Below are 23,575 nucleotides of genomic sequence, written 5' to 3'. Positions count from 1 at the left end.
TTTCTAACAGTTGGCATCTGTGGAAGTAGTTATGAAGCTGTAAACTGTTTTGACTGCAGTGGCCATACCAAATATAAATGGAAATTTATTTATTTCTGTTCTTAACATGCAATATATAATTACAGATAATGAAATCTATGCAGGATGAATTATGAAGTTTTTCATTTTATTGGATTAAATAAAATGGAAATTTATTTTATAATTGCAGATTGAATTTATATTTTTTTTGCCTTTCATTGCCATTTTTTTGTTATTCTTAAAGTGCAATATGGAATTGCAGATAATGAAGCTCATCATGCAAATATATTCAGGAAGTATTAGATAAAGCTTATGGATAAATTGATAGCATCTCAAAATGAAAATTCGATGGACTCTTGATTCATGTGCACAGCGTCTTTGGGAACGACTAAAATTTCAAGCATACTTAATAAGGTTGACGTGCTGTTCTCTGTGTTATAATGAATTTGCTGATAAGTATTATCTAAGTGATACATGTATGGAACCAATGTTCTGGTTTGTTGATCATTTTTCTAAGGCTCTTGGTCCGGTAAGTATAATTTAAATATTAGTAATGAAGTATTATGAACACAGAATTTGTTATTATTTCAAACTATTTGATATTTTGTAGTTGCACCTCACTTTATATGATTCCTTTTTTTCACACAGCTTTATTGTTGCATGTTGTTGTTGTTATTTGGTTTTTAGGAGCATTAGCAACTAAGACCATATTGCTCCGTGATATGCGGTGGTCATTCCCTGACCTTTCCGTATTATTGCATAATGATACTGTTAAGCTTCGTATATAATCCAATTTGAATCAGTCTTATTAAGGTTGCAACACAGAACTTATGAAATATTAATATTTATTTTTATTTTTTAGGTTAAAATATATATATAAATTTATAAATGCATTTATATTAATATTTCGCTTTACTTTTTTGTATCATCTACCCTAATCAGCTTAACATATTTATAATCTCATTTTGCATAAATTTCGCATAGCATGAAATTGTTAACCTGTCTGTCACATAAAATGAAATATAATTGTATTTAAATTTCTGAAATCATTTGCAAATTGTGCAGTGCCTTATTATTTATTTATTTTTTGTTGTTTTCTTCCTCTGAGCAAGTGATTAATTTTGCGTATTTAGAAATGAATTTAGAAATATATTTGTTTATATAAATTCTCATTAACTTCACTTTGTCAGCTTTAGAAATATAGCCATATTTACTGAAAACAATTAACTGATGATATATTAAGGAATCCTTATGTGCTGTGATCTAACAACTAGATCGTAGGTATAGCCTAGCTTAATTATCAGCACTCACCTCACAGTAATCCGCTTAGTTTGATGAAAGTTTCATGTACATAGTAGTCATGGAACTTTAAAATTCCGATTAGTAGCTATTTTTGAATTAAAAAAAAAAAAATAGAAATCACTAGGTTTATAATTTAAAAGTTTATAATTTAAAACTCATAATTTAGTAATTTCTAATTTTTTTTTTTAATTCATAATTTCTTTAAGTTAAAAATAGCTACTAATCAGAATTTTAAAGTTTCATAACTACTATGTATGTGTTGAAACTTTAATCAAACTAAGCGGATTACTATGAGGTGAGTGCTGATAATTAAGCTAAGCTATGCCTACTATCTAGTTGAAAACAATTAATTATTATATTAATTAAAAAATCCATTTTTATTGGAGCAAGTAATGAGTACAAAACAGTAATAGATCCTCTCATTTTATAATATGAATAGAGTGCAAAGTTTTTTTTTTGAAGTTTAAGATGGATCTGAACAAAGAAAGAAAACAAAGCAGCAGCTTTGTTTTCTTTCTTTATTCAGATCCATCACTATTGAGACTACCTTAACATGTCAAGATGACATGTGAGGTGTCATTAAAGAATTATTTTGTAATCTGCCAGAATACTAATCCTTAGTGGGTAGACTTTTTTTTTTTTTTTTTTTTTGGAGAAGAAAAAATTTTTTTTTTGTGGAAATATTCTTTTGTCTGGTTTATCAAGTATGATTTTATTAAGATCATGAAAATATTTTACATGCATAGGGCCATATTTTGGTGTAATTGCAGATATTGTCCAGCCTATAACCTGATTGAGTAAAATCACCTGATTTTAAAATTTATAGAGGTTAAAGTAATCGATTTCATATGCATTTATTTATTTTTTTTTTTAAATTAGAATATATTAATATTTCAGCTGCAATTAAATATTTCCTAAATGTTATTAATAACCCTGCAGTGTTAGTGCCCTTAGTTATAACAAAAAAGGAAGCATGAGACCTGACAGGTATCTACTTTGTTTTTAATTTTTTGAATTCTGCTTGGAGTATACCAATATTTCACCTTTTCTTAATAGACCAGAATACTTACTGTGTGCAATTTTTTAGTTTTTTAATAAATATATTAATTTGCAGAAAATTAAGAAAATAGACATAAAACATAAAGATGAAACTGTTAGCTTCTTGTATTTTCCATTTTAAAAAACTGTTTAATACCCAAAATTTCAAACATATTTTCTAAAAACTCTTTATATACATAATAGGCAGAAATACATGCACATGAGTATGTATATAAAGAGTTTTTAGAAAATTAAAAAAAAAAAAAAAGTGTATATATATATATATATATATATATATATATATATTAGATACTATTATTTACTTACATTTGCAGTTTTTTTTTTTTAGTTTAAATAACTCTTGTATACATGAATGTATGGTATATATATTAATATACAATACAGTTACCGCTACAAGCCAGGGGTTCATATTAGAGGGGAAAAAAACCATGAGAGGACATGAATGAATACAAAATAAACAGCAATACAAAATACAAAGATAAACTAAAGTTACAAAATTATGGATAAAATAATAGATTCCAATTATTCTCAAATCACACAGTCTACAGTGAAGAATCCATATAAGGACCCCTGGCTAGTGATTTGACTTAGTATTAGTAATGGCCGCATGGTGCAAGAAAGTCTATGGCTTATGCTGCACCAGCCAAAAAAAAAAAAAAAAAAAAACAAATAAAACAATTATAAAAATATAAATAATAAATAATAATAATTAATAAAAGAAAAGAAAATTAATAAAAAAAAAAAGAAAATTATGCGCTTCCCTCACCCGAAGGTACTATCCAGATGACCTATGAATTTCCCCAAACTGTCAGCCTCTACCACCCAGGCAGCTTATTCCAGTAATTTATAACTCGCTGGCTAAAATAAAACTTCCTGCAGTCCAATCTAAACATTTTTACCCCGTAACTTGAATTTATGTCCCCTAGTTCTAGCATCCTTTATAATCTTGAAAATTTCGTCCTCATTCATTTTACTGATGCCTCTCAGAGCCTTAAAGATCTCAACCAAATCTCCTCTAAGGTGCCTAGTTTACAAACTCTGCAACCCACATATTCAAAGTCTTTCTTCATAAGGACACCCTTTTGCCGATCTCACCAGGTGAGTTACCCGTGTTTGCATCCTTTCAAGAAGCTCGATGTCTTTCTTTAGGTGCGGTCTCCATACTTGAACACAGTATTCCAAGTGTGGTCTAACAAAAGCCTTATATAATGGGATTATCACGTCCCTATCTCTACTTGCAAAATTTCGATAGGACACCATGGGCCTTCCTTGCAACCTGTTTACAATTCTCAGAGAATTTCATATCTGACCATATCGTAACGCCCAAGTCCCTTTCCTCCAGTACTGGGTTTAGTTAAACTCCACCAAGTGAATAAGTTATTTTGTGATTACTGTTTCCCAGTTACCTTACACTTAGTTGGATTAAAGCATAGCTGCTATTTTTCTGACCATTTCTGAAGTCTATCTAGGTCTCTCTGAAGAAGCTCAGCTTGACAGTGATCATTAACTACTCTACCAATTTTAACATCATCTGCAAATTTAGACATCATGCCCTCTATCCCTTCGTCGATGTCTTTTATGAAAATTAAAAACAACAGTGGTCCTAATACTGATCCTTGGAGAACCCCACTTCTTACATCAACCCAATCTGAGGAATAGCCATTTATCACAACACTGCCTCCTGCCCTGAAGCCATCCTGCTATTCATCTAAGGATTTTCTCAGTGATTCCAACCTGTTCCAGCTTATAAAGCAACCACCCATGTGGGACTGAGTCAAAAGCTTTGCTGAAATCTAAATAAACAGTGTCGAAATTATTCCCTAAATCCAGCTCGTGAGTGACCCTTTCAAAATAGGAACCAGATTTGTTAAACATGATTTTCCCTTTACAAAACCATGCTGAGTATCCTTGAGAATTTCAATTCTATCCAAATGATCCTGAATTCCACACTTGATCATTGCCTCCATGATTTTCCTTACTACTGAAGTCAGACTGACAGGTCGATAATTTCCCACTTCACTCTTAGAGCCACCCTTATGTATGGGAGATACATTGGCACTTTTCCAATCCAACGGAATCTCCCCAGAGTCTAGTGATGCTCTCATAATTAGCCTCAGTGGTTCAATGTGCACTCACTTGCCGCCTCCCTTAAGATTATAGGGTATATTCCATTAACTCCAGGAGCTTTACTGGCCTGTAGGCTTGAAAGTTTTTTCATTAAATAATCTTGCGAAATCTCAATATCATTAATTACATATTTTTCAACTTCGCTCCCACAATTTTCTATTGCCACAAAAGGTTTTTCATTTATAAATATTGATGCAAAATAACTGTTGAGTTCATCTGCAATGGCAGCTGGTGTATTTAATACTATCCTCTTTCCCTTAAGTAAAATTCTGATCTGGTTTGTCCTGCTCTTCTTGGCATTTATATATATATATATAGAATTCCTTACCCCCCTCTGCTCTGTTTGCTAGTGATTTATCATAAACTGCCTTTGCCTGTCGAACCTTTTCTGTGGCTCTATTACAGATCATCTTGTAGCTGTTATAGGCTTCATTGCTCTGTAACCTTTCCATGCCACCTTTTTCTGCTAAAGTAATGTGGCAACTTCACTATTCATCCAACTTGGAACCCTCCTCGTGGAGTATTTTTTAATGGTAAATACGCATTCAAGGCATCTGTGATTAATGTTTTAAAAGCATACCAAAGTTCAAATGTATTCATTCTCTGTGCGATATCTACCCAGTTAATAGAAGCCATGATGCCGACCGGGCTAGCCGGGTGGGTAAAGTGCCTGCCTGGCAACCCAAAGGTCGCGGGTTCGAATCCCGCCTTGGGCTTGGATCAAAGTACTGCAAAAACCTTGGGAGGTGCATTATGGCCACAGAAGCCAATGCACCAAAAAAAAAAAAATATATATATATATATAGAGGCCATGTAGTACCTTAAGGCATCGTAATTTGCTTTTCTGAAATTAAAACCCATTCCTTTGCCTTTTACTGCTACTACCTCTCTCTCATCATCATCCACCGTAGAACTCCGTGATCACTTCCTATTACTGGTTCCTCTACTGTCAGCCCTGTTATGTCATCTGATTCATGAGTGATGATGAGGTCTAGGATATTCTTTTCTCAAGTACTTTCCCTGACATGTTGATACAAATAACAGTCATCTAGTTGATTTAAAAATTTTGTTCCCCATGTCGAGTTTCCTTCCCATTTACTCCAATCAATTAGAGGCAAATTGAAATCACCCATAATAAGACATTGATGCTTACTTGCCCATTCCATTTGCATGTAGAGGCTTTCGTCATAATCTTCACAATCACCTGGTCTGTAGATTACTCCTACTCGCATTATACCTTTGTTTCCAACTATCTCACATCATACAGATTCTATGTTAGCATGTGAAACATCTGAATCCGGGAAAGCTATTGTCGTGCTCACGCTGCTTCTGATAAGAAGCATTCCCCACCACCCCTTCTATCTACCCTATCCTTCCTAAATACATTATACAAGCCGTTCTGAAACTCATCACCCCCAATTTCCGGGTGGCACCACGTCTCCGTAAGCTCTATTATGTCCACGTTACTTGTTTTAACCAGCAGTTTGAATTTTCTCATTTTATTGACGACACTTCTAACATTACTATATAAACAATTAAGACTTACTGTTCTTGTATATTTAACTACCCTAACACAGCCCTTGAAGTTTTTTAGGCTCTCTTCCCTGGCATTAGCTACCCGCTCACTTAAAACATTTCTGCCCCCAGAACATCTAAATAATATGTCCAGTTGGGGTAACAGATAAGAACTCTTGAGGTATGTGCAAGAGTTACTTTGACCAATATTATCAGATAAACGTGTGTCAGTATTTCCGACATTCCCCCCTAACTAGCAGCTTTCCTGAACCTTTAAGGTATCCTCAATAATACTGGCAAAAACTTTTGCACCACCTTTGTTTAAGGGCCGACCGGGTTAGCCGAGTGGGTAAAAGTACCTGCCCGGCAACCCAAAGGTCGCGGGTTCGATTCCCGCCTCGGGCTTGGATCAAAGTACTGCAAAAACCTTGGGAGGTGCAATATGGCCACAGAAGCCGATGCGCCAATAACTACCAAATCAACCTTTGTTTAAGTGTATCCTGTCTCTCTACAAAACAAATTCCTTCTACCTACAATTGTGGGCCAAGCTAATAGAAATTTCCCCCCAAAGCCTTGCAGAGTCCTTCAAGTCTTGAGTTAATCCACAAGGCTTTTAACATATAATCCCTCCTATCGTGTCTGGGCAGAATTGCAGACACATAGACATTGTGGCCTAGCTCGCGGCATTTCCTCAGCATGGCCCTGTATTTTTCCGACAAATCGTCAGATCGTGTACGTTTAATGTCATTAGTCCCCACATGAATAATAATGTTCTCTTTACCCCCCCCTTAAAATCTGACAATCTGTTGGTGACATCATTAATAGTTGCTCTGACAATGGAGTCTCCTAATAAAACAATGTCCTTTTGAACCAGAGTAGTTTGCACTTGGTTTTTCTGTTTTGAGGCCCGAATCAGGTATGCATCACTTGGTAGATTGCTCGAATCTTGAGTCCCTGGCGAGCTCCCAGATCATTATTCTCGAGGGCAAGCATCCATTTTTTCAGTGACTCAAATTGTTCCATCAGTGCACCAAATTGTAATTTAAGATCGGTGCACTCCTTACATCGATCACAAAGAAAAGAATCCCCAGGTGAGCTATGATTAGTCACCAGGTTCACCCTGGAAAACATTCCACAGGTTCCACAACGGATTAAATTTTTTAATGAGCATTATATAACAACATTTACATAATTAACAAACTTTTAATAAGTCTCATAAAAATTATTTACACACACACACACACATACAGATTTCAAATTTAAAGTCTCATAAACTGTAATACATGTAATGTAAACTGTAATACAAGTAAATCTCTTCCTCTCATCTCACACACATAATCTACTATTCTCATATATTCCTCATATGTATATACAATTTACTTTGATTAGCACAACCCTTTACAGGTTTTCACATATAATTTTTTTATTAGTTGTCTCTTCTTTACTATAAATCTCCAGTGTCTGTCAAATCACCTATATATCAAATCAACAATCAAATCAATCATCAACCGGTGAAATACCACCACTTTGCTTATTGGAGACTTGAAGTGGTGAAACCCATGTTTAGTCTCTAGAGTAAAGTTTCCTGCATCCCCCTCCTCCCATACTTCTCCTTCAACCCATACACGGTACTAAGAACTATAGGTTTTGATACCTTTTGTGTTTGGGGTTTTCATAAAAAAAAAAAAAAATCTCCACTTATCACCTTACATCAGCAATATGTGCACTACAAATCTTATTTCTGTCAATTCACCTATCTATTCAACCCATATCAAATCAGTTTACTATTTCATCACCTTTCTTCAGTGGTACTTACAACAAATCACTTACCTATTAACACATATCAGTTCAATTACTATTATTATCACCTTACATCAGTAGGATTTACTGCAAATCACTTATTTCTACCTTAGTTACTGCTTTAGTTAGCATCTTTAGTTAGTTACTCTCCCTTTCTAATACAGGGCAGCATTCCCCTTTTTTCTGAAAATAAATTTCTTCTTCCCTTTACACATTAACACATTACCTAGAATCTTATCTGTCATATTATCATCTGTTAACATATTGTCTAGAACAATAATATAGGTTACCACATTCTCATCCTACTATGCCTATGATTCATTCTATTATTAATTACCTTATATTTTATTTCTTAGGAAGTAAACACCTGCGAATAGCGGGGGTTACGTTCCTAAGAAATGCCGCGAATACCGAAAACATGAATACTGAGTTATGGCTCCCATAGTAATAAAGGGGTTCCGTTCCAAAGTATGAAATATATAAGAAAAACTAGTCTAAAATTTTGTATATGTATGTATTATATGTACCCTCATAATATGACTATGTACATAGACAGTACATAGTGAAATGGAAGCATATGGCATCGAAATGAAAATAAGAAACAATTTAATATTAAATGTAATATTTATTAGAAATTTCAAACATCTTTCAAACCAGTGCCTTTGCTAGCAAAAAAAACTTATCCCGCCAGTGCTATCACCAGTTTCGCTAAAGTGTTGATAAAGGAGTTTTGCCTTTTCATGAATGATGAGTGAACTTAATGGAATTTTATTTTGAGTTCGGTCTTCTATCCACAGATTTAAAGCCTTTTCCATTTTTTCTAATTTAACATCACGAGTTATAGAGCAAATTTTTGAAGCAATTAGCGTGTTTTCACGGACACTACGGTGGATTTTTTCTTCCGAAAAATTTTGATTGATCGTACCGTTGACTCATTGATTTTATAATGTTTTGCCACTGAGGAGACACTTTCACCATTAGAAATTTTATCTAATAACTCAATTTTATTCGCTAATGTCATCATCTTCTTTGATATTTTCACATTTTTCTTGTTATTAGTAGTCATATTTTTGTACGGGTTAGAAAGAACTTGTCCACAATAAAGTCACTTTCTTCTGTTAACACACTCGAAAAAGTCTGTTTTACACTGCAAAACGGTAGATTTATCATTTTTGTAAGCATATCAATTTATAAATTGATAAATTTATTCAATTTATAAGCATATAAATTAAAAGCAAATGACGAAACCTTCCATGACAAGCGCATAACACATACTGAACAAGGATTAGCGAGAAACATCCACGCTTGCGATTTTGTCACCCCTCTCCCCCACCCACTGAGCACTGTTTTGACCAGGAAAGATAATTTTAGCCATGCCCATGTTTTTTTATGGCGGAAAATATTCATGGCGCTTTAAAATTCACATTTTTTAAGTTTCATTTTATATTAAATCAGCGATCACGAATACGCAAAACCGCGATATATCCAATATTTTAAATTAAATAAAATAAACCATAAGCCAGTAGTATGGCAAAAACTGTAGAGCGAAAATTAACATAAAAATAACCCAAATAAACAAACGAACGAAAAGAAAGAATAGATATAAATAGTAGCCCAGAAACCCTTGTATAATTTCGAACTTTAAATCCAATTAACAAAAACTATACAAAATTTAGGATAATGCCAATTACATATTAATTTAGCGGTAACCCCCCCCCCCCCCCCCCCCCCGAGAGGTACCAGTTCCAAAAGACGTGAAATATCACTAAAAGAGGGTTAAAGGAACTACCAAACGATAACAAAATCAAAATAAATTAAAATAAAATAGACTGACCATCATGCCCCGTATCGACAGAGGACCACGAGGCCAATAATGGTCATGGAATCGCTGCATTTCAGTCGCTATACAAATCGTCGCCATGGTGAAAAGATCGAAGTACCAATTCACCCTCCCTTCTCCGATCGATCCACCAGTGCAGAGGATTTGCACGGCGGTGGTCCTTATGCAGCGTAAAATAAATTATAGAACAGAGAGCACTCTAGAGCAGAGCCACACCACTGACATACTGTGAGCTGAATCAGCTTATATAGAAGCTAATTTTATTATAATTTTATTATATTTTATATTATAAAATATAAATAAAAATAAATTAATAATTAAGCATTCATTAGAGGCAGCAACTTGCAATTCCTCCATATGAAGCTTAAGGATCGCCGCCGTGCAAATCCTCTGCATTGGTGGATCGATCGGAGAAGGGAGGGTGAATTGGTACTTCGATCTTTTCACCATGGTGACGATTTGTATAGCGATTGAAATGCAGCGATTCCATGACCATTATTGGCCTCGTGGTCCTCTGTCGATATGGGGCATGATGGTCAGTCTATTTTATTTTAATTTATTTCGATTTTGTTATCGTTTGGTAGTTCCTTTAATCCTCTTTTGGTGATATTTCACGTCTTTCGGAACTGGTACCTCTGGGGGGGTGGTACCGCTAAATTAATATGTAATTGGCATTATCCTAAATTTTGTATAGTTTTTGTTAATTGGATTTAAAGTTTGAAATTATACAAGGGTTTCTGGGCTACTATTTATCTATTCTTTCTTTTCGTTCGTTTGTTTATTTGGGTTATTTTTATGTTAATTTTCGCTCTACAGTTTTTGCCATACTACTGGCTTATGGTTTATTTTATTTAATTTAAAATATTGGATGTATTTCAGCTTCATATGGAGGAATTGCATGTCGCTGCCTCTAATGAATGCTTAATTATTTATTTATTAATTCACTTTATTATAATTTAACTTATGTTAATATTTAATATAATTCAATGATAATATAATTCACTAATATAATTTAATATAATTCACTTGGTCATCGACTTACGACCTATGCGACTTACGACCGGCCGCACTTATGACCACAAAAAAAATAAATAAATAATAAATCATAGTTACATGTATCACAAAAATAGTAAAAAATCCATTATTTAAACAGTATAACAATTGATTAATTTTAAACTAAACTAATTATAACATTATGTATGTCATAGTACACTGCAAAAATTCAAAATGAATGTTTATGCAATCTTCAGAATCAGTCACGTTGGGATAATTAATTATTAGTACCTCCCTGATCGACACGCCCTACCCCCACTCTCCTAAAACATGCTATGCTACTTAAGTTAAAAATAAATTTTATATGTACAGTCTGTCCTCGTATAGCACGATAGATAGTTGTGTTCCTAGAAACTCTCGTGCAATGCAAAATCGTGCAATATAAACAACAGGCCCTATGGGAAAAGTGGGGTTAGGTGCCGACCACCCAAGATTGAACACACATTTGGAACCAAAACATTACCAAACACAATAAATAATCGGGTAATTTTAATCGTTATAAAATACTTACGTATTTTATAACGATTGTAAGTATTTTATAACGATTAAAATACGTAATAAAAAATAATATTATAATATTTTTTTATTTTTATTATAATATAATAAATAATAAAAAATATTTATTTTTTTATTATTTATTTAAATAATAAAAATTTATTAATAAAATAGTAAAAAATTTATTATATTAAATAAAACAGTCGTAATAAAATACTTATGTATTTTATTACGACTATTACGTAATAAAATATTGCTAATGCTTTTGCTTCTATCGTAAGCAAACTTGTTTTTTGTTTGATTTTCTATCCAAACAGATAACAGCCGTTCCGTCTCTTCCAATTCTTTGTGTCTTAATCTAATGGATTTTAATTACACTTTGAGTTGTTCCTGCTATGAAAGTTGTTTTTATTTTCTCTGCATTCTTTCTAATTCTCGGCGTTGCCTCATTTCGGTCTGTAGCACGTGCAATATCACATGGTCTTTCATTTTGCTCAAAGCGTTTCACAATTTCATATTTTATTTTTTCTCTATCGACAGAGGCGGACTGGCCATAAGCCTTACCTGGGTAACCCCGGTGGGCCGGAGGCCGGTTTGATTTTGGCCATAAACCGTAGTATGAGGCCACTATAAATTTTCCCGGGTACGAATTTTTGACCCAGTCCGCCTCTGTTTATCGATATTGCTTTTTTTTTTTTTTTTTCTCTCTCTCTCTCTGAATCTGCAGTGTCTTAGCCAGGACGCTTCCTTTTCACACCTTTTAAGTATTTTACTAATTTTTAGGGAATAAAGCACAATTACAAAACTAGGAGGCACGCTTGATACGCATAAACAAAGCTGCGCGTGTGTAGAAACTGAATAAACAACACCGTAAAGGCCGAGATACACTATTAACACCTCACATTTTACTAAAGCACATTTCTGGGGGTTACTACCATAAAACAATTTCCAGTTGCGTTTCTGCTAGTAGAATCTGTTATAAACTGGTAGTAAACTCCATCTAATTGCATTTGCGATTATATCGATAGCTGGAATTGTGTTGGTTTTTACGTTATTATGGTGAAATGTGTTTCCCCTTCACTGATATAAAAAACATAAATACATTTTCAGAATCTTCTCTTCATTCCTATCGTGTTGCGTTCGGTTGGGGTGATTCTGCGTTCGACTGCCATTTCTTGTAAACACAAAGGCGAATCGTGCATAAGCGAATTCGGTTCGTGTTATATAAGATATCATTCCCCTATTTATAAATCATGTATGATCGAATTCGTGTAATGTAAACACGTTATACGAGGACCGACTGTACAGTATTGCCTGGCGATATTTGTAGGCAATAAATTGTTTATGCGATAAACTGACGTGGCGGTAAACTGCTAGCGATTAATTGCTGGCGTTAAATTGCGAGCAATAAAATTTCTTAGACTCCTCTGTCACATACACTCAGTCGCTTTCAAGCATCTGTTGCGTGTGGTATATTAATTCAAATTCTATTGAAATACTGTACCCATAAAATGTTTAGTAAAAGGAAAATGCCTTCATCTACATATACGTCAGCTAAGAAGTTAAGGAAAACTATTGATTTAGAGTGTAAAATGAAAGTTATCCAGCAGTATGAAGGTGGAAAGAAAGTGAATACGATAAGTGGTGACTTGAAGTTATCACATTCCACGGTATCGACGATACTTAAGGACAAAGAAAGAATTCGGGAAGCTGTGAAAGGTTCTGCACCTATTAAGTCTACAATTTTAACCAAACAACAACAGGGACCCATCCATGAAATGGAGAAATTGTTGTTTATGTGGATGGAAGATTTAATACAAAAAAATACACCCATGAGTCTTCACACAGTGCAAGCGAAGGCTAGAAGTTTGTTTCAGAGTTTAAAATCACGCGCCGGAGACGATTACGCACAAGATTTTCAGGCTAGTACTGGGTGGTTTAAGCGTTTTAAAAAAAAGATTTGCTTTGCATAATGTACATGTCACAGGAGAAGCAGGAAGTGCAGATGAAGATGGAGCCAAAAAATTCGTTGATAGTTTCGATTCTTTAATCAAAGAAGAAGGTTATCTACTGGAACAAATATTCAACATAGATGAAACCAGCTTGCAATGGAAACGCATGCCTAATCGTACGTACATACACCAAGAAGCAAAAAGGATGCCAGGATTCAAAGCTTTTAAGGATCGATTAACTTTGTTGCTTGGTGGGAATGCCGCGGGTTTTAAGCTGAAGCCTTTTCTCATTTATCATTCAGAAAACCCTCGTGCATTTAAGCACATCAACAAGCACACACTGCCCATTTACTACCGTTCAAACCGTAAAGCTTGGATGACTCAAGCACTGTTCGAAGACTGGTTCATGAACTGCTTCATTCCCCAAGCTCGTGAATATTGTGCGGAGAAAGGTATCCCTTTCAAGATTTTATTGGTTATAGACAATGCTCCTGGCCACCCCCCTCATCTGGATGACCTTCATCATGATGTTAGAGTGGTTTTTATACCACCTAACACACCGCTCTTATTCAACCCATGGATCAAGGTGCTATTTCAGCATTCAAGGCTCACTATCTCAGAACGACATTCGCACAAGCCATCGATGCGATAGATTCTGATGCTGATTTATCTTTGCGAGACTTTTGGAAGCAGTACAACATTCTTCAGTGTGTCAAGAATATTTCGACCGCATGGGAATGTGTATCAAAGAATTGTATGTCGGGAATTTGGAAAAAGTGTCTAAAATGTTATGCGAATACTGCATTTGAAGGATCTGAAAAAGGAGAGGAGCTGGAAGTGATTACAGAAAAAATAGTTAACCTTGCAAAAAATCTTAAATTAGAATGTGAAATAGAAGACGTAGAGGAGTTGCTAGCCTGTGAGACAAAAGAACTTTCGGATGAAGAGTTGATTGAATTGGAAGCACAGAGAGTGGCACAAGAAAAAGCGAGGGAGGAAGAAGAGAAAGAAGAAGAGAAGCCAGAAAAGAAATTCACTGCAAAGGGTTTATCAGATTCTTTTTCGCAACTAAATAAAGCTCTCGCCAGTTTCGAAGCAATGGACGCTAATGTCGAACGATTTACAAAGGTTGAACGTATCATTCAAGACGCTGTGCGTTGCTATCATGAGATATATGAAGAAAAAAAGAAACAAACTGTTCAAACAAAGCTCAGCATGTTCCTCATCAAGAAAACATCTCCTACCTCAACTCAAGAAAATGACCCTGATGATCCACAACCCAGCACAAGCAAAGATTAAAAATTTGATTTTGTAAATTTCATTTGTATTAATTTTTACATTAATTTTAGATTGTATTTCTGTGTTTACAGTACATTATGTACAGTATTGTTTTTCAAATTATGACAATACTGTATATTTAATTATAGATCGTAGTTTTGTATTTTTTATAAACAGTATGAATAATAAACCAATTAAAATGTACAGAGCGTTTGAATTTAACCTCCTAGAGAGAGGTAGCCTAGGCGTAGAAATGAAGTAAAAGATAAAAGCATTACTGTATTTAAAATGAAAAATAAAAGATGATAAAAATTTAAAAGATTATAAAAATAAATTATAAAGATAATAAAAAGATTAGAAAGGTTAAAAAATACTGTTAATAAATATATGGTCGACATACGACCAGATCGACTTATGACCTGTCAGTCAGTATATTTAATTATAGATCGTAGTTTTGTATTTTTTATAAACAGTATGAATAATAAACCAATTAAAATGTACAGAGCGTTTGAATTTAACCTCCTAGAGAGAGGTAGCCTAGGCGTAGAAATGAAGTAAAAGATAAAAGCATTACTGTATTTAAAATGAAAAATAAAAGATGATAAAAATTTAAAAGATTATAAAAATAAATTATAAAGATAATAAAAAGATTAGAAAGGTTAAAAAATACTGTTAATAAATATATGGTTGACATACGACCAGATCGACTTACGACCTGTCAGTCAGAACAGAAGGCAGTTGTCGTTCACCACCAAATACGGCGGATGCGGAAAGGTCAAGGGAATGACCACCGCATATTCCCAAAGCAATATGGCCTTAGTTGCTAATGCTCCTAAAAACCAAAAACAAACAAACAAGAAGGCAGTCGTAAGTCGACGACCAACTGTATATATATATATATATATTTTTTATTTTATTTTTTTTCCCTTTACTACCCTTACGTTATTTCATGGTTATTAACTCTATCTGTAATCTAACCCAACTTAAAAACTACTCACTTGTATATTACGAAAGAACTTCTTTTGAAAGACACTATCAAACAAATTTCTCACAGAGTTTAGCTTATGAGTGTGGGGTTCAATAAAACTGGAACACACTTACATTACAAAATGGGCTGCTACTTTCAATTCTTTGGCACTCTGGTTTCCTCTGTAGCAGCCCATTGATGAGCCCAAGGAATGGCTTACTTTCCATTCCTTGGCACTCTGGTTTCTTTCGTGGCAAACAGGCTTACGGCATTCTGGTTCTTTCATGGCAGACAAGCTTCTCGCATCCATTTCAAATTTTTCTGATGGTCTGTCTCTTCTTTGGGGGCTCTTGGACTGGACACGTTTTCTCACTTAGATTTCTCGGCTTACATATCTGCACAACTGGATCTTTCTCAATAGGCCGGACCTTAGACGACTTGTGGATTCTTACTTATTTATTTCTTCTTCAATTTTTGACCACATTATTTTTCTTGGAACAGAAGCCAAGCTTACAAGTCTCTAATTACCCATTTTGTCCTCCCCTCCTTCCTTTGTGAATACACATGACATTTGCGCACCTCCAATCTGTGGGAACCTCCCCAAAACCAAAGAATGCTCCCATAACAATGGCTGAAGGTTTGTTTAACTCTTTTGTTGCTACTTTTAAAATAATCAGATAGATTCAATGAGCTCAAAAGTGTCTCTTTTTTATTTTTAGCTTCAACAATTTCTTTTCCACTTTCTTCTGAATTATCACAAAATCATTTAGCTCCAAATTATAACTTGATATGCTTCTGGCATCCCTTCCCTTCCCTAAAAATTTCTTCACGTATGAGTATAGAGCAAAATATTTATTCAGTTTTTTAGTAACCAGACAGGATCATCAATAGGTATGCCATTCATATCTGTGGGCCAGTGTGGTTCATCTCTTTTCTTCTAGTGTTTAACATAAGCAAATAAATTTATGTTTTCAAACAGTTTCAATTTGAAATTGAATTTGAAAACGTGAATTGTTTGAAATTGTTGAAAACATACTAATCAGTAGGCTTCCACTGCTTTGACTATCTTTTGGCCACTGGGTTGCAGAAAGGAATCTGTCACATCAGCGGCATTTGATTTGGTTCAAAAATCCTGCTGGCTCTGATCTGTGCTGAATGAGAAGAGACTAACGTGAGGCAGTCAAAGCTGCTTTTTTTTTTTTTTTTTTCATCCAGCATTTGTGTACCCATTATGAAGTTGCTTTCATCATGCACAAAGATTATATTGAATGTTACTTCTAGATATACACAGATGCCATCAATGTATATCAGAATGATCTATTATTGTTCATTATCAGTTCTTCCACTTGAGCTGCATTTTGGCTGTGTGTGTTATATATGTTTTCCAGCCTTTGAGTCATTTTTATATGCATTTGTAATTCTTTTGAATTCGCAAATCCATTTCCTGATAGTACAGTCTGACATTGCACAGTGACCCCATACAATATGAATTTATAGCACGTCACACAGTGACCTGCTATAAATTCATAGCAGTTTAGTGGTCTCAAAAACAAGACATGAATTAAGCAGCATTCAGTGGTTCAGTGAATGAGACTTGCATATTGTTTCTATGATGTAGTAAAATAGGAAGGGATTGATTGCCTACTGTTCTCTCAGTTGCTACAGTGGGTACGTGAAACTTATTTTTGGATGGATCTCAGTAGAATAAATTTTTTTCTTCATATGGTTCCATTTTTGTATCTGTATTTTGTATATAGCATGGTTTTTTTTTTTTTTTTTTTTTTTTTCCAGATTTTAGTAGTTGGTGTCATTATTTTGATGGCATCAATGATTGCTGTTGCTTATATTATTGGATTGCCATTTTGGTGGCAGAAAAGCAAGATGATGACTGCTGTAGTTCTTGTAATCGGTCACTGGATATTGGTCAATGTTGTCTTTCATTATTATATGGCATATATCACATCGCCTGGATTTCCTCCTGAGGTATATTTTATAAAATTATGAATAAATTTTATATAATTAATATTTTTAAAAATATATGTAAAAATGAATTATTTCATTGATTTGCTTTCCTTCTTCAGATTGACAAGTCCTTATTTTTACTTTGATATAACTAATGAAATTAAATGGATATAATGGTCATATGTGAAGCACAGTAATTGCCATTTTGTTGTTTTTTAGGTAAAGAATGACCAACTCCTTAAACATCCTGGAGTCTTGTGTAAATTGCAGCAAGATTGAAGTGTGATGGACTGTCATCAAAGTTTAAAGATGGTGATGAGCTATGCATAGAAGACAATGCAGTATTAGATGAAAAAACAATTAGAAATTTTCACAAAAAAGTAATGACCATGGGTTCAGTTAAAGATTGGAAGAGAGGCCTTTGACTTCACAAAGAGAAGAAAATGTTTGATCCATGTCCTTCCGCAGTCAATAAAATCCATATGACAGACTGCAAGAGAAAGTGGAATAACATGTTATACTGTGCTGAAACAAGGAACTGCATTACCAAGCATGGAAGTCATATTATGTTTAAAAATTGTTTGAGACAGATGCATAGAATTTGATAAACACATTATCTTGAAAAAAAATTACCTTGATTACTCCATGATTACCTTGTGCACATAATATTATTATTATTAGCCATATGGTGCAAGGAATTTTGAAGCTTATGCTGCACCAGCAAAAAAAAAAAATTCTGAATTACTCCCTGGAAGAGAGAGAGAGAGAGAGAGAGAGAGAGAGAGAGAACAAGAGTCAGAAGTAGAAGGGAATCGCCATGAAAGAGAAGAATGATGTGATGATATCCAGTTCAGGACCCTGGGTGTGTGCCAAGCCCATACTCACCAGATGTGAGCTGAGCCCCCTAGGGGTAAAATTTTCTATCTATACAAAGTGGCATTTTGCATTGGCAGGGCCATAACCTGCCACAGCTCCCATTATTGGGTAAATTATAATCCAGAATGACAGTGGAGAAAATGCAGTTTAAGTTTCACAAAAATTTACTTTTTGGTATGGCTTGACTACAATGCACTTTGTTGGTCCGTACCAGTTACAAAAGACACTATGCATGGAGAATGCTATTTGTATATGCCTGAAAATGTGTGGCCAAAACCTGTTCCTTCCTATGTGCTCTATTTTTGTAATTAAAATAAAAACAGGGAATTATTTATCAGACAACCTCAATCTTTTATTAGAAAATATAGACCATGATAAGTTTCAGGCCTAAGTTTAAATTAATTCATTTGTAGTTAGTTAATGCAGTTTCTATTAATGTCTTGTGAAAGATAGCAGTAAGCTTACAAACTTCTTTTTTTGTTAATCAGCTTAGCAGACATATATAAATATGTCAGTTAAGCTGAAAAATGATTTGTTTACTTCGACAAGTAAACAAAATAAGATAATGCATAGATCACTACAGTGGTTTTCAAACTTTATGTAGCAAAGCATCTCCCCACCCCTATCCCAACTCAGCAGAATAAAGTTTTAGTTGCAGATCTTCTTTACATTGAATAAAAATTATAAATTAACTTAAGTTACAATTTAAAATAATTTTTAGCATGAAATATAGCCTAATCCATCACACTTTCTCATTTCTATTTGTGTGTGATTTCTAGTTTTATTACTCATAGAATATTACTCATAGATATTGGTGATAACAAAAAAAACCCAAAGATAGGTAATGTATTATTTACTTGAAAATAATGCAATACATGATGGGTTTTTATTAGTGCTTAGAATGGATTGGAGTGTACTGGAATGCCATTCTGGTTCTTCACATGCATTGGTAATGTCATGTATATATTTGCATAACAGTCTTGATTGGGAATAAAAATATCATAAAATAAATCTTATCACAACCAATGACACTGAAAAAGCATTATTAAAAATTTTATGGATAAAATAAAATAACTAAAAACTAGCAGCATAAAAACACACACATAAATATAATAAAAGTGCCTAAAAACAATAAAATAACTGTAATACATTAGAATATGGTTCACAATTAATTATAATCTGCATTCTGATGTTTAGATTTTGGACTATGCTGGTGATTCTCATCATCATTCTTGGTTAGGAGCACTCCATGTGGGTATGATGAGTCCCAATATCAGTTGCAATAGAGGGACTCACCACATTGCTTTAAACCTTATGAGTGGGGCAAACTTTCTTATACTTTGACTAATATGTTTAATCCAGTTTTCCCAGAGTCTGACAGATGATGTTTTCTTTTCTTGACTCCTCTTCTTCCTTCTGTTTTTAATTCCTCTCCCCTTTCCTCTTCCTTTATTTATTTTTTCCTTTTATATTCACCAGTCACGATCTGCACTGGTTTTCTGTTATGTGCTTTTTGTTGCATGTTTTTTCAATTGGGTTCTATGATGTATATAATGGTGATTCACATACCATGTTTCTTAAAGCTGATAATGGAGCACATCACTCCAAAAGCTACTTTGTATATATATTGTTGTATACGTTTAAACAGTTTTAGTGCCTCTATTATTGCTTTTAATGCTTTTATTATATTTTCATGCAGTTTTATGGTTTTATTCTACAAGTTTTTAGCTATTTTATTTTATTTAACATTTTTAATAAAGCTTTTTCAGTGTTGTCAGTTATAACAAGATTTATTCTATGATAGGTATGTTTTTCATTTTAAAAATAGCATGATATCAATGAGCATTCTGTTTCATGAAATTTTCCATTTTGACCCCGATTTTTATATGAAAATATGAGCAATAAGCATTTTTAATATGGAGTTTTAAAAATCTGCAGGTTAGGCAATGAAATGTTAGCACACATCTCTCTCTCTCTCACTCACACACACAGAGTTCAGTGCATTCTAAGGTCAGCTTCTCTACTTATGGCTACAAGACTTGCACCTCCACCTGTTGCCAGTTGACACACCCTATTGAAAAGGCAACACCCTATTGAGTAGGCAATATAGGATTGTACCCACAGAGTGGTTGGGCTGCAGGGACTGAAACTCCTCCTAATGATAATGTCTATTAAATAAATTAAATAACATGTTTATTCAAATTACATGGCATTATTTTGTATAAAAAAACTTGCATTGTTATATATTTTCATTTACCTCTTACCATCTACAAATTTAGTTAGACTAAGAGATTTGGTTGGGATTCCCCCTGCAGGGAGAAGAAATCATAATATTGAATAAACAAAATTCCACTGTACCTTTTGAAATCTAGTGGAATTATTTGAGTACAGTGAAACCTCTCTATAGCAGACACCACTAGGCAGAACAAAGTGTCTGCTGTAGGGAGGTGTCCACTTTGCTGAGGTCAGTGTGTGTGTAGTCAGTTTCAATAATTAAACTAAAATGAAATTCACTGTAACTGATTACTTAACACAGACTTTTTTATTGCTTATCATTATACATTTGAGTTTCAATTAACTTTTAATAAATAACATTTTATTTGTGTTATTTATTATAAAATATCATTAACTTTTAGTAAAAAATGAATATAAATTGCTTTGTTTAGGGTATTTCATTTTGACAATTTCATTTTCATTGTGAATAATTAGATCACTTATTAGTTTCACTCCATACTTGAATATTAAGTAAAACTCGTTTCTGCTCACATAGAAATCTTTTAATGTGTTTAGGTAGTGTAATGCAAAGCATATTTTTTTAATTTGGGGTCACGCTATTGTTCATCCTTTTCAGGTTCTTCGTCTTCCTCTTTCTTCATAAGTTCTTCATTGTTCATAAATTCACTTACAATGTCTTTTACTTCAGTGTTTATGCCTTCCATTGCTACATTAGAGTCTACAGAAACATATTTATCACCTCTCAGTGAAGGATTTCCTAGTGTCCATAGCAAGCTATTAAGTACAGACTGCATCGGCTGCATCTGCAAAGTCACCATCACACTACCTAACTCTCAAATCAAATCTTGCTTTGTGGAAGCAGTTTTTAATTGTAGAGTGACTCACTGCATTCCATGTTGCACTAATCCAGATTATAGCTTGTAGTACAATGTACATTTAGTTTGCTTATAACAAGAGTTATTTCAGGAGCCCATCTTTTTCTAGAGCTGTGTGAAAAGAAAGACCCATTTCATCATCATTCAGTGTGTTTTCTGGTGAATATGCAACAAGTATTGATGGCAGCCTTTTTTTTTTTTTCCCCATTTAGAAACTGTTTTCAAATTAACATCAGTAGACTCCTCACAAAATGCTTTGAAGTAAATCTTTTGACATGGAACTTACCTAACCAGCTATTAGATGCTTTAAAGTCAGTGGTGCCAATTTCTTTAGCAATTTCTAATTTCTTTTTCTTTGGTTTGAATTATAGGACCAGAGATGGTATACTTCTTTCCATTTTCATTATCCTGCCACTGATTAACAGTTTCTTGATTTTTAATAATTGCTGTTGATGTATTTCCAATTTTGAAATGATCAGCTAACTTACGAACTCCACACTTTTCTTTTCTAGGATATTCTATCACTTTTCTTTCACAGTTAACTGTTTTCGAGATATACTGTAGTACAGTGCAAAAATGTAAATGTAAATTCTTACTCATGCCTGGAACTCTACACAGAATTTCATAATTGTCTAGATTTGTCCATTTGAAACTTACTACAGTTCTGTAATAACCACACACTCTGAGGAAACAAAACTTAGCCTTAAAGAATAGATAGATGGTAGCAAGCCAGTTTTTTTATTTTGAAGATCTAGAAATACCATATGTTTGGTGGTGATAGACTACAGAGAAGTTTCAATCAAAGTGTCCTATTAAGTTTGACTGACAGTTTTATTAATGTAGCATACAAATTGCGAATGCATTAGAGTCCATTTGTAGGATGTTAATTTTTTAAACACAAATTGCACAGTATTATACAATAAATTAGACAGCGGATTACAACTGTATTCTCACGTTCACACTGAAATTCTCCCCTTTCTCTCTCTGCAACAGCGTCTCTCAGGTTTACAATTTTGTTTCCTTGCTAAGTGATGTGCACGCCAGTGAACTACTTCAGACAGTCAAAATGAAGTTTGTAAATTCTATATCAGTAGTGATTCTATATCGTGACACTTAGCAAGGAGGTTGAAAAATCAAAGACGGCTATCAAAGTGTCCATGTCCATACTAGAGTGTCCTTTTTAGAGAGGTTACTTAACATACATATACTTATGGCTGGAACCCAAGCCGGACTGTCCACAACAAGGGATGTTCACTTTAGAGAGGTGTCTGTTAAAGGGGATTTTGCTGTATTTAATGTGAAATGTTAAATACTATATTATTTAAATATATAATTTATTGTGGGCTAAGCAGTCCCAGACAGTACCATTTGGTAAACAGTGGAAATGAGGCAGAACAAATTCTATGCACAATCAGATTGCTAGCAACAGACCTTATGTACTCGTACAATGAAAATGGACCAACAAAAACTTTCATAATGAATGATGAGAGAGTGCGAAGGATAGACAACAAATGCCCAAGGGCATTGAGAGTCGTGGAGATTACGGGAAAAATAGCCTCAGAGGGACTTCCTTTCCCTCTCTTTCCTCTTTTCTGTAATTTCCAATATCTGGGCTTCTTGCATGATGTCTGGGCCCATAGTTAACCCACCTCCCCTCTGTTCTTGACTTCCCTGCTAATGCCACCAAATGCTATTAAGTCTTATTAAGAACATAATGGAGAGATGCACATTTAAGTAGATGCTCAAAACTGCAGTTGGCTTCATTTTTTCTAGTGATATGGACCCACCTAATGGAGTTACTGAGGCGTTTGTGATTACAATTGACTAGACATTGGATTATATTCATTGCATACAAATGCACATAACAAGAATATTAAATATTGCTACTTATTTTTTTTACTTATCAGTAGTTCATATAAATGCATATAACAGGAATATTAATTAGTTTATATAAAAGCATATAACAGAAATATTACTGGTGCAACACTGCATATTTCACTGATTATTTGATCAGTTTTTAGATGTTAAACTTATAAGGTTGCAGAACTTATAAGATGTGATTACAGATGTCTTGGGTATTTTTAAATATCTGAAACCTCCCTTGCATTTCATTCTTCCAGTTGAAGTTGAGGATAATTCATTTTCTACCAATATTAACAGCAGTGCATCTAGTCTGTTCAACCTTCTCATATCAGTACCTTCAAGGATTAAACTGAGCAAG

The 23,575-nt window shown here is 33.9% G+C and overlaps 1 protein-coding gene across 2 annotated transcripts in view; it reads left to right on the top strand.

Annotated features, from left to right (window-relative positions):
- The first annotated feature begins 306 nt into the window (after positions 1-306).
- LOC150078262 (palmitoyltransferase ZDHHC16) overlaps positions 307-23,575 on the top strand; it is a 159,282-nt gene continuing 136,013 nt past the window's right edge. For both annotated transcript variants that reach the window (XM_090384673.1, XM_090384671.1), the window contains exons 1-2: positions 307-547; positions 17,198-17,389. In XM_090384673.1, coding sequence (XP_090240799.1) covers positions 356-547; positions 17,198-17,389 — 384 coding nt within the window. In that variant the 5' untranslated portion in view covers positions 307-355. The remainder of the gene's footprint in view (positions 548-17,197; positions 17,390-23,575) is intronic.

Source organism: Mastigoproctus giganteus, chromosome 11 (genome assembly GCF_048544385.1).
Source record: "Mastigoproctus giganteus isolate SK-2022 chromosome 11, ASM4854438v1, whole genome shotgun sequence".
NCBI lineage: Eukaryota > Metazoa > Arthropoda > Arachnida > Uropygi > Thelyphonidae > Mastigoproctus > Mastigoproctus giganteus.
This window is presented reverse-complemented; position numbering and strand designations above follow the sequence as displayed.